The sequence below is a fragment of the Eretmochelys imbricata genome, chromosome 5 (genome assembly GCF_965152235.1).
Source record: "Eretmochelys imbricata isolate rEreImb1 chromosome 5, rEreImb1.hap1, whole genome shotgun sequence".
Lineage (NCBI taxonomy): Eukaryota > Metazoa > Chordata > Testudines > Cheloniidae > Eretmochelys > Eretmochelys imbricata.
In genome coordinates, this window is record NC_135576.1 from 109,310,527 (window position 1) to 109,322,607 (window position 12,081).

The window sequence follows — 12,081 nt, forward strand, 5'->3', positions numbered from 1 at the left end:
CTAACCATACTTCCTTAAACTGGTGGGGAGAGGAGGCTGGCTTAGGAGCAGCTCTGCAAGCTTTACACATTTTGAGAATTCCCCTCTAACTGGGAGACTGGATTTGTCTTGGAATGTGTGTAAAAGATTATTGTTTTGCATGATACTGTGTTAGAAATGTGTGTATGTCTTCATTTGATTTAAACTTACTTACTAATCTTACCTAGTTTTGTATAACGTTTGTTCAGTCTCTGTCTAGATAAAGTGGTTATCAGAACAACAAATGTATAACAGATTTTGGGGACATGGAAACAATACTTAGGAAGAGTCATCTTGTTTCTTGACCAATTTGGAAACAGGTGGAAGTAAGGAAATTGAACAGGAGAATAAATTCTGCAATTTAGACTCTTCTGTAAAAGGATAAACTGTTTGTTAAACCTTGATGAAGTAAATTTGATTGTGCATTTACTTCTTGCAATACTTTGAAGTCTGTTTTGAGGCAGAAGGATAGGTATAGAGAATGAATATGGCAAATTAGGCAGCTATTTTAGCACAATTATTCTCACCATTTACTAGCTCATGACCCCATATCCCCAGTATCCATCTTAAATTTTGCTTGCGGAGGGGGGCAGGAGACGGGAGAAGCAGAAAAGACAAATACTACTTCCCTACTCATATTGGTTTGTCTTGGTTTTTGTGTTACAGTATCACAAGTATTCAACATAGTATTATTTTGTACATTTGTCTTGTGCTGTATTGTGATACATATATTGTGAGATTTTGTTATTATTATTATTTTTTTCATAAAACATGCTCACTTCAACTTTTCTGGCTCCGTTTTTCCCCTCCTCTCACTTTACAGCATCTCTTGCCAGCCAGCCAGCCAAGTTTCTCACACTCCTATCTAGGGAGCTACCTGAGCATAAGGAAAAGGTGGCCTAAAAAGGAGCTACAACACTGGGTACTGGGCAGGGGGAGGAGCTGAAAGGAGGTACCTCTCTAGGTGCTGAGTGAGCCCTGTTGGCTGAAGAGAAGTTCTGTGTGATGAAGTGGAGGTCAAATTCCCTGCATCAATGGAGAAGCTGGTGGGAGAGTAAAGGCTTGGGGAGTTAGTGTAGCAGCTCAGCACTGACAGGAAGAGAGCCAATTTTATCTTCTTTTTAAAGATTCATTCTGGTCATGACCCCACAACAACCCCTTCTTGACCCATCTTGAGCTTATGACATATCCGTTGAGAAACAGGGATGTAGCAAAAATGACACCAATTAGCAGATACTAAGCACAGTTTTAAATATCCTGAACTTGCAGCTGAATGTTGTCAAGCAAACTAGCTAATCAGTCCTCTTCTCACAGAGGAGCTGTATGCGTTTGTTACAAAACACCTTTAGAAATGAATGAAGGAAAAAGCCTTATATAGGACAGTTGAATTACAGCAATAATCACACACAGAGGTCACGTTAGCTGAAATAACAAAGCAGCGTGCTGTGCACACTTTCAAATCTAATGTGCAATAATCAGTTTTCTAAATTGATTGTAATATGCAATAGTCATTTACCTTTATAATAACTTGCCGATCTGAAACTGTTCTCCAGAAAATCTAAAATCACACAAGGGTTTTAGGTTTTTTTAGTACAAACTTGGGTCTCGAATTGCACTCTCCACCCACATTGTGGGGGAGGAGAAAATGGTAGAAGGCAAAGTAGTATTTACACTGCGCGCTCCCTGACAGAGGCAGGGTTTAAAGTGCGAGTCTACTTTGAGGAGTCACTTTGTAAAAAAGGGTGCCTTTTTACCCCACACATCTGTATTGCTTGACTTCAGTGACAAAATAAACTTTTGCTGCTCTTCACTCTGTTAGCCCTACAGAGGCAAGACAACTACAGGAGACTAAGGTGGAGTCTGTTCCTTTTTATTTATCATAAACCAAATTGTTTACTAGATTTCAATCAGTTCTACTTCCACTAACCAGTGAAGAGGCGCACAGGAATCAATGAGGAAATAATTTTGCCATCAGAACCTTTTGTCATTGGTGGTGTGTGAAAAGTCCAGTCTGACTTTCAGATCTTAGAGTGAGTTTTCAGGGCCGGAAGTTAGAAAAAAATACCTTTTGTCACAGTTCAGGGCAACTGCATTTATATTCTCCCTCTATGGTCCAGCAAGGGCACCCACACTAGGCTTCTGGGTCTCAAGAGATTTTGCCTAAGCAGGCCTGCTTGCTTTCTCTTCAGAGACTAATAACTGAGTAAGGTACCACACAGCACCTCCTGTGCAAGCCTATTTTATTCAGAAGGTAAGAAGCACTACAGAGAAAATATATTAAAACACCGTAAGAGACTCTATGTGCATGCTAATAAGCATACCAGAGATCATCCCAGCCCTAACATGGGCTCTGGCAGGAGCAATCCTTCAGAACCCCCATCCCAAAGGGTTTTTTTGTGGTTCTAAGTTCATCAGAGCTTCAGCTCAGAACAAGCACAAAGTTTAATCCATCCTTTATACCGTCTAGGGATCTTGGATCTAATTACCTACTACTGGAAATTCCAGTAAGCAATGGGCCTCTCCCCAGGGTTTACCTTCTTCCGACTATCTCCTAGGAAACCCGTTTCACATATATTGTGAAACAGTTATTTGAAATTCCTAACATTAGTCACATCCCTAGAAAAATTACAAACAATCTACAATAATACATTGCTTTTTTTTTTTTTTATACATTGCAAACGAAAGGTATTAAACTTGACTGAATTAGGCTGATGTTACTTCCATAAGGTTTGTCCAGGATACTATCAGTCCCGCCTTTTACTTGTAAACTGAGCAAATTTGAGCTTCTGCCAGTGAAAGACAAACCTGGAACCTTTTGCAGTAACTTTTCAGAATAGAACCACACTTTAACTTACAACTGGGATTCTATAGGAGCTCCACCATTGGAGTTTACCTTGGTGATGTGCTGAATTAGCCCATATTCCAGGTGCCCTGTCCATGACTTTCTCTAACTAGCACCACTTTTTGGACAGTGGTGACCATTTCCAGATCCTCAGGTTGATCACGGTGTTGTGGCATCTTGCATCACTGGTATCCTTCTCCTCTGCTTCAGGTGGACTTCTTGCCATTGGGGACTATACAGAGACTCCCGCTGGCAGAACCTGGAAGCAAATGTATCCATCAGTCTCTACCTCCTATGGTACTTCTCTTTGTTAACTGTGCTTACTGAAATAAAGTATGGTAGTAAAATGCACATTGTTTTCAGGAGCGAAACAATGCACTGCAGAATATGCATAAGAAAATACAAGATCTGGAAGTGGAACATAATAACTGCACTGACATTCTCCGGCGACAGGCCAGTGAACTTGAATACAGTACTGAACGAGAGGAGAGACTTAAAAAAGATCTTGAGGTAAGTACTTTTTATCTGTTCAGATTCAGTGGTGTTTTGTGTGTGTGTTCTCCATTTCATGAGATTACAGTAATCCTGGAATTCTATACAGGGGCAATTTCTCGAGTTAATGTTATGTCATTTTGAATAATTTGTGAATTGTTCATGCTTGACTTTCATTTAAGATGGAACATGACCTACCTGTTTTGTAACTTATTGAAAAGCTGAGTAAACCAACGCAACTAACTTGTTGCGTAGTCAGAGTCTTATCTGCTGTGGAGCTGGAACCCTGGATGGAAAAGGGCTCAAAGAGGTGTAAGGAATGAGCTTGGTGCACCAAATAATAAAAAATAATTTTTAGTGGTATTTAGTTATTTTAAGAAAAGCGTGCAAATGTTGTTCACCCACTGATGGCTCTAACTCGCACAATACCTTGCTGACCCTTATCGCCATTATAATTACAGAAATAGTGGGCTGTTGAACTATTTCTATAACGTATTGAGGGAGAGGTGGTAAGAGTTTCCAGGGGCTGTGACAGACCACTGGTTAAGGAACTCAGTAAGGGGAAGCAAAGTGCCAACTGTGCCAGATGGCTCCATGGAGGTGAAGGCTTCAGGCTTGGAGCCTTTTGCTGGCTTGGATGGTAGAGGAGCAGCATCAGTGGTTCTGTAGGACTCTGACTTGGACAAAGGCAATGGTAACGAGGAGTACTTGTGGCACCTTAGAGACTAACAAATTTATTTGAGCATAAGCTTTCATGGGCTAAAACCCACTTCATCGGATGCATGCGGTGGAAAATACAGTAGGAAGATATATATACACACAGAGAACATGGAAAAAATGAGTGTTGCCATATACACTATAATGAGAGGCAATAGTGTATTTCTTCCGCTTCCTCTTTCCTCTTCAAGCTAACAAGTGCCCCAATCCTGTTTCTTCTTCTCCAAGCAATTAACTAAAGGGTCTAGGAGTAACAGCCGTGTTAGTCTGTATTCGCAAAAAGAAAAGGAGTACTTGTGGCACCTTAGAGACTAACCAGTTTATTTGAGCATGAGCTTTCGTGAGCTACAGCTCACTTCATCAGATACATACCGTGGAAACTGCAGTTTCCACGGTATGTATCTGATGAAGTGAGCTGTAGCTCACGAAAGCTCATGCTCAAATAAACTGGTTAGTCTCTAAGGTGCCACAAGTACTCCTTTTCTTTTTGCTAAAGGGTCTACAAGCCCATCCGCCTCTTCCTATGTACAAACTAATAAAAATAGCACCCCTCCTCCAGCTTTATCCGATATTAGTGTTCCAGCATCAGGCTAAAACACTTGCTTTATTATGCCTGCCCAAATTCTTGCCCTCTTATATGGAGTGGAGTTGTCTTGTCCACCATTAGCAAAAAGAAAGGGATCCTGGTTTGTAGCCAGAAGTGAAGCAGGGACCTGTGAAGAAAGAAATCAGAGGTAAATTTAGATTACAACTTGGAAGATCAACGTAGGCTATTATATGTAATACAATAACAGTATAGGAGGAGCTGGGTAGTGATACTGATATTTTGGTTTTTTCCATTATAAAAGTGTCTTGTGACCTTTTCTAGAGACACTGTAACGCCGTCATTGTTTGCAGCAAGCATTTGAAATTCATAAAGAAGTGCCTTTCTTTGTCCCATGAAATTCCATTTCAGTTCAGCTGAGATGAAAGCTTTTGCAAATTGCTACCTCCCTTCTGTCACCAGTGTTAGCAAAATTTTGGCAGCATACCAAAAATGTTGATATTCTGTTGCTATTCTAATTAGGGCTGTCAAACAATTAAAAAATTAATAGCAATTAATAATGAGATAAAGTTATTAATTGCACCGTTAAACAATAATATAATGCCATTTATTTAAATATATTTGGGTGTTTTCTACATTTTCAAATTGATTTCAATTAAACACAGAATACAAAGAGTACAGTGCTCCTTTATATTATTTTGTATTACAAATAGCTGCACTGTAAAAAAAAAAAAAAAAAAAAAAAAAAAAAAAAAGTAAACAAAAGAAATACTGTTTTTCAATTCACCTCATACAAGTACTGTAGTGCAATCTCTTTATCGTGAAAGTGCATCTTACAACTGTAGAATTTTTTTGTTACATAACTGCACTCAAAAACAAAACAATGTAAAACTTTAGCGCCTACCAGTCTACTCAGTCCTACTTCTTGTTCAGCCAATTGCTAAGATGAACACGATTGTTTACTTTTTTGGGAGATACTGCTGCCTGCTTATTTACAATGTCACCTGAAAGTGAAAACAGGAGTTCACATGGCACTTTTGTCGCCAGCATTGCAAGGTATTTACGTGCCAGATATGCTAAACATTCGTACGTCCTTTCATGCTTCGGCCACTATTCCAGAGGACATGCTTTCATGCTGATGATGCTTGTTAAAATAATGCATTAATTAAATTTGTAACTGAACTCCTTGGAGGAGAATTGTATATCTCCTGCTCCGTGGTTTTATTTGCATTCTGCCATATATTGTGTGCTATGGCAATCTTGGATGATTACCCAGTATATGTTCTTTGATTTAAGAACACTTTCATTGCAGAGCTGACAAAATGCAAAGGAAGTACCAGTATGAGATTTCTAAAGATAGCTACAGCACTCAATCCAAGGTTTAAGAATCTGAAGTGCCTTCCAAAATCTGAGATGGACGTGGTGTGGAACATGCTGTCAGAAGTCTTAAGAGCAACACTCCAATTCGGAAAGTAAAGGACCCGAACCACCAAAAAAAAAAAATCAGCCTTCTGTTGGTGGCATCTGAATGATATGATGAAAATTAAACGTGTGTGAATCCACATGTTTTGGATTGTTATCGAGCAGAACATGTCATCAGCATGGAAGCTGTTCTCACTTTCCAGTGACACTGTATATAAGAAGCGGGCAGCATTATCTCCTGTAACTGTAAACAGATTTGTGTCTCTTAGGAATTGGCTGAACAAGAAGTAGGACTGAGTGGACTTGTAGGCTCTAAAGTTTTATGTTGTTTGTTTGTTTTTTGAGTGCATTTATGTAACACAAAATATCTACATTTGTAAATTGCATTTTCACGATAGAGATTGCACTACAGTATTTGTATGAGGTGAATTGAAAAATTCTATTTCCTTTTTACAGTGCAAATATTTGTAATAGAAAATAATATAAAGGAGCATTGTACATGTTGTATTCTGTGTTATAATTGTAATCAGTATAATTGAAAATGTAGGAAAAACATCCAAAAATATTTATAATAAATTTAAATTAGTATTTCATTATTGTTTAACAGTGGGATTAAAATTGCAATTTTTTAATCAAGTTAACTCAAGCAATTAAAAACAAAAAATTAACTGTGATTTAATTGAAATCCTAATTCTAATCTAAGGCTGGGCCAAGGCCACTGTCAGAGCAGCATCAGCATCCCTCACTGCAGTGAGAATGTCCTCCCACTTTTTGCCAGCCATCAGGGCAAATGAGGGGGTGGGGGAGAGTGGGTGGAGAAGAGCAAGTGCGGGGGCAGGGGTTCAGGGGAAGGGACAGTGTGAGGGTGAAGCCTCAGGAAAGGGATGACGCAGGTGGATGGGACCATGGTTCTGGTCCCCTCCACCACCCCACTTGTAGGAAGCTTCCACCGCTCCTGCATCAAAACCCATGCCTAACCCTGTAGACACCTAAATTCCCGCCTCTCGGTTTGTACATTACCATGTAAGTTCTGATGTCTAGATGCCCAGCTCTCACCTAAGCCCTAGAGGGATCCTAAAACTAGGTGTTAGTCTGTCTATATTGCCTGTTAATTTAGGCATCTCCCCAGCTCGCCTTGCTGGCTTCTGTGAATCCCATTCTTAGGATACTAACTCTCCCCATGCACTGTATAGAGAACCTGGGTGCCAAACTCAGGGCCGTGGATTCCTCTAGGCAGCAGGGTGCCTGGACGTTAGGTGTCGGAATGCTGAGTTGAAGTTCTCATTTTGGATCTACCCCTAAGAGCTTGTCTGCAGACAATTTCTGTACTGCTTTAACTATGTCAGTTTGGAAACCTTAAATGTATGAGAATAAGCTATACCAGTATAGAGCACCTTTATACTGGTAAAACTGCATTCACACTGGGAGCTGTACTGGTTTAAGTATTTTGGCTTAAAAAAAAATCACTCATATAACCAAAATAGTTACATTGGTTCACAAACTGTGGATCTTAGGTCTGCTGTCTACCCACATAAGCATATCACTGTACACTTGTGGAGCCCCCAGTGACTTCAGTGCTCCAAGCAGAGATATCTGCTGGTGCATATCTCATGGCTGGATTGAAACCTAAGTTACAAATGGAAGCAATAGAGCTCAGAAAGAGGGGAAATCAGTCTTGGTTTCCACATATTACTTTAACTAGTCTGTTGCTTCTTCATCTGTATTCAGTGATTCTTCATTTCATAAAAGTTACTGTGATTTTTTTTTTCTTCCAGAAAGTGAATTATGGTATCTCTGAATGAATTAAACAAGAGGGACTAGTTTGTTCATAAATGCAAGAGCAATTATTTACTTACAGATCTTTGTAATTTGCAATGATGTTGAAGGAAATGAAAGAAATAAAGAGAAATATCTCATTTTAACGAGCATTTGGCAAGTTGTATATTTGAGGGGAAAAGGCCTGATTATGGCAGTAGCTTTTTAAATTGCTTTTATATAGTGGCTTAAAATGTAAATAAGAGAGAATTTAAACCTATTGCTATAATTTTATGTTTGGAACGCCGTGAGGAACTTTTTTTTTTTTTTTTTTTTTTGATTGCATGAGTGTTCCTTTAGTGCCCTCTGCTGGGTATGTGGCAAACAGTCATTAGTTTGAATATAGCAAGAATAATCTAACAGACAACTTTGCAATTATTTTTGAAGTTTCAGCTTAAAAACAAAACTTTTTTTTTCCTGTTTGTGGTATACATTTTTGCTGTAATGATTCATTTTTCATTTAAATGATAGATTACATGGAATTTAGTGTTTTTTAATCAATTTGTTATATTGCTAAAGACTTTAAGGTCAGAAGGGGCCATCGTGATCATCTCGTCTGATTTCCTGCACATTGCGGGCCAGAGACTCTCACCGATCCATTCCTGAAATAGATCCCTAACCTCTGGCTGAGTTACTGAATAACAGAGAATTCACCACTTACATCAGTTTAAACCTGCAAGTGACCCATGCTTCACAGGAAGGTGAAACCCTGACAGGGTCTCTGCCAATCTGACCTGGAGGAAAATTCCTTTTTGACCCCAGATATGGTAGTCAGTTAGACCCTGAGCATGTGGGCAAGACCCACCAGGCAGATACAGAGGAAAGAATTTTCTGTAGTAACTTAGAGCCCACCCCATCTAGCGTCCCCTCTCTGGCCGTTGGGGATTTTTGCTACTGGCAGTCACGGATGGGCCATATGCCATTGTAGGCAGTCCCATCATACCATCCCCCTCCATAAACTTACCAAGCTCAGTCTTGAAGCCAGTTAGGTTTTTTTGCCCCCACTGCTCCAGAACTTCACTCCTCTGATGGTTAGAAACCTTTGCCTAATTTTGAGCCTAAACCAGTTTATATCCATTTGTTCTTGTGTTCACATTGGCACTTAACTTAAACACCTCATTTCCCTCCCTGGTATTTATCCCTCTGATGAATTTATAGAGAGTAATTGTATCTCTCCTTAGTCTTCTTTTGGTTAGGCTAAACAAACCAAGCTCTTTGAGTCTCCTCTCATAAGGTAGGTTTTCCATTCCTTGGATCATCCTAGTAGCCCTTCTCCACACTCATTCCAGTTTAAATCCATCTTTCTGAAATATCGGAGACCAGAACTGCACACAGTATTCAGAGGTCTCACCAGTGCCTTGTATAATGGTTCTAACACTTCCCTTTTTCTACTGGAAATACCCCTTCTGATGCATTCTAGGACTGCATTAGTCTTTTTCATGGCCATATCACAATGACAGTTCATAGCTATCCTGTGATCAACCAATACACCCAGGTCTTTCTCCTCCTCCTCTGTCGTTTCCCACTGATAAATCCCCAGCTTATAGCAAAAATTCTTGTTGTTAGTCCCTAAATATATGACTTCACACTATTAAATTTCATCCCATTTCTATTACTCCAGTTTACAAGGTCATCAAGATCTTCTTGTATGATATTCCAGTCCTCCTCTGTTTTAACAATACCTCCCAACTTTGTGTCATCTGCAAATTTTATTAGTGCGTTCTCATTTTGTGTGCCAAGGTTCGTAATAAAAACGTTAAATAAGTTTGGTCCCAGGACTGATGCCTGAAGAACTGCACTAGTAATCTCCCTCCAGCCTGACAGTTCACCTTTCAGTATGATCTGTGGTAGTTGCCACTTTAACCAGTTCATCCTCCACCTTTCAATTCTCATATTAATCCCCATCTTCGCTAATTTACTAATAATTTCCCATGTGGAATTATATCAAATGCCTTAATGAAATCCAGGTAGATTAGATCTACTCCATTTCCTTTGTCTAAACAATCGGTTATCTTCTCAACGGAGATCAGGTTGGTCAGGCAGAATCTACCTTTTAAAACCATGTTGTATTTTATCCCAGTTACTGTTCACCTCTATGTCCTTAACTACTTTCTCTTTCAAAATTTGTTCCAAGACCTTGCATACAATTGAAGTCAAACTAACAGGCCTGTAGTTTCCTGGATCATTTTTTTCTCTTTCTTAAAAATAGGAAGTATATTATCAATTCTCCAGTCATAGGATACGACCCCTGAATTTACAGATTCATTAAAAATCCTTGCTATTGAACTTGCAATTTCATGTGCCACTTCCTTTAATATTCTCAGATGGAGATTATCTGGGGCCCTTGATTTAGTCCCATTAAGCTATTTGAGTTTTACTTCCCCCTTGGATGTGGTAATTTCTAAATGGGATTTCAACTATGGGATTTCTAAATGGGATTTCAATAGCCATATTTTAAACATGATTCTAAAACAGAGGTGCCTCATTCTGTGGAGATGGCCTAATTATATATATTTTTAATTGTAGTTCATAGGCAGGGATGACAAAATGAGATCTTCTACTAAAAACAAAGGAAAGATTGTAGAGGATCAATGATAAAAAATAGCCCTTTATATAGAACTGCATTTTTAGGCCCCTACCCTGAAATGAGTTTTGTGTGGAGGATCTTTGCACCTACCTGGAGTCCTACTGAAGTCAAGTGCGTGAAGTGGCCACCAAAAATTGAAATAGAAAACTTGGCTGATCCTCATTTCTATTCTAAAATTTCTGTATATTTTGAGACACACTGTGATCTCATGCCTGGGATAGGCCACACTGAAAATGTCACACTCAGGGAAGACTGCAAGAAATAGGGAAGACAATCCCCCAAACTGGTGATTTTATTCCGTAATTAGATTCACCAATCCAGTAACAGTATAGCTTCTGCAGTACCACACTGAACCAGAAGCCAAAATCAGTCCCCCTTAGGCATTCCAGCCTTGGTTCCCATCTAGGCAACCCAATCTAATATAGGTTTCAGAGTACCAGCTGTGTTAGTCTGTATTCGCAAAAAGAAAAGGAGTACTTGTGGATGCACTGAATCCGATGAAGTGAGCCGTAGCTCACGAAAGCTTATGCTCAAATAAATTTGTTAGTCTCTAAGGTGCCCCAAGTCGTCCTTTTCTTTTTGCAATCTAATATAGTGATAGGTTATTGAAAATCTATTTCACCATATGTGAGGTTCTTTCTAATCCCAAGGGATCAGACACTTTTCCCCAGGTCAATATATATTTCAGATCTTACCCAAATATCACAGTCAGCCAATCCCGCATAAACTAACTAAAGATTTATTAATAAAAGAAGAGAGTTATAAATGGTTAAGGAATCATATACATACAAGTGATTTGCAAAGTGCTTATATCAGGTTTGTAGGAGTGATGGAATAAACTGTTAGTTTGGAAAAGTCTCTGTGGAATCACCCAAACTCCATGTTTAAAGCTTCCTTGTTAGAAATCTGGTCCAGAGCAATGAAGCAGAAAATGAAGACAAAATGGAGATGTTTCAGGTGCCTTCTTATATCCTCTGCCATGTGCATGGAAATTTACTGTCCCAAACAAAGCCCACAACCCATGTCCATTGACAGATACTGTCCCAAGATGGAATCCAGGGTCACATGAGTATGGAAAATTACTGGGAGAAGATGTGACCTGAGACTCCATGTCCTCATCATATGTCCTTACACGCTTTGCTGACTCATAGGGGCGGCCACTGGTACCTGGCTGTCTGAGGCATCCTCAGGAAGGGCTATCTGGACCAATGGGCCATTATGCGAGCTGAGTGTCTTTGATGGGCCATCAACACATAGCTGTCTAGCCTTGATGTAAATCCTGTCTCCGGGGTGCCGCTCAGGAATACATCATATGTGTAAGGTACAAGTACATAGCCAATATTCATAACTTCAGTACAAAGATGATACATGCATATAAACCAGATAAACATACTTAGCAAATCATAAATTTTCCATTGACACCTTACATGACAGACTTTGTACAAGATTCGTTGTAATTGTGGTATCAATAATGATACAAATACTGATTCTTATACATAGCATCACACACACATTTGGCAAATTAATTACACCAGGGATCTATTTGGCCCAGAAAGATTTTCTGGAATTGTTGTGCCTTTTGTTGCTGTTTCGCCTTAGCAGTGTTTGGTCCGGAAAGGAGATTTCTTGGGAAATAAACAGCAG

At 39.4% G+C, this 12,081-nt stretch overlaps 1 protein-coding gene across 9 annotated transcripts in view; it reads left to right on the forward strand.

Annotated features, from left to right (window-relative positions):
- The window catches only part of CCDC171 (coiled-coil domain containing 171), a 238,783-nt gene that overhangs the window by 38,151 nt on the left and 188,551 nt on the right, over window positions 1–12,081 (forward strand). For all 9 annotated transcript variants that reach the window (XR_013346211.1, XR_013346212.1, XM_077817681.1 and 6 more), the window contains exon 7: window positions 3,224–3,370. Coding sequence is in view for 7 of the 9 variants with exons in the window: in XM_077817681.1 (XP_077673807.1) it covers window positions 3,224–3,370 (147 nt within the window). In the remaining 2 variants the exon portion in view is untranslated. The remainder of the gene's footprint in view (window positions 1–3,223; window positions 3,371–12,081) is intronic.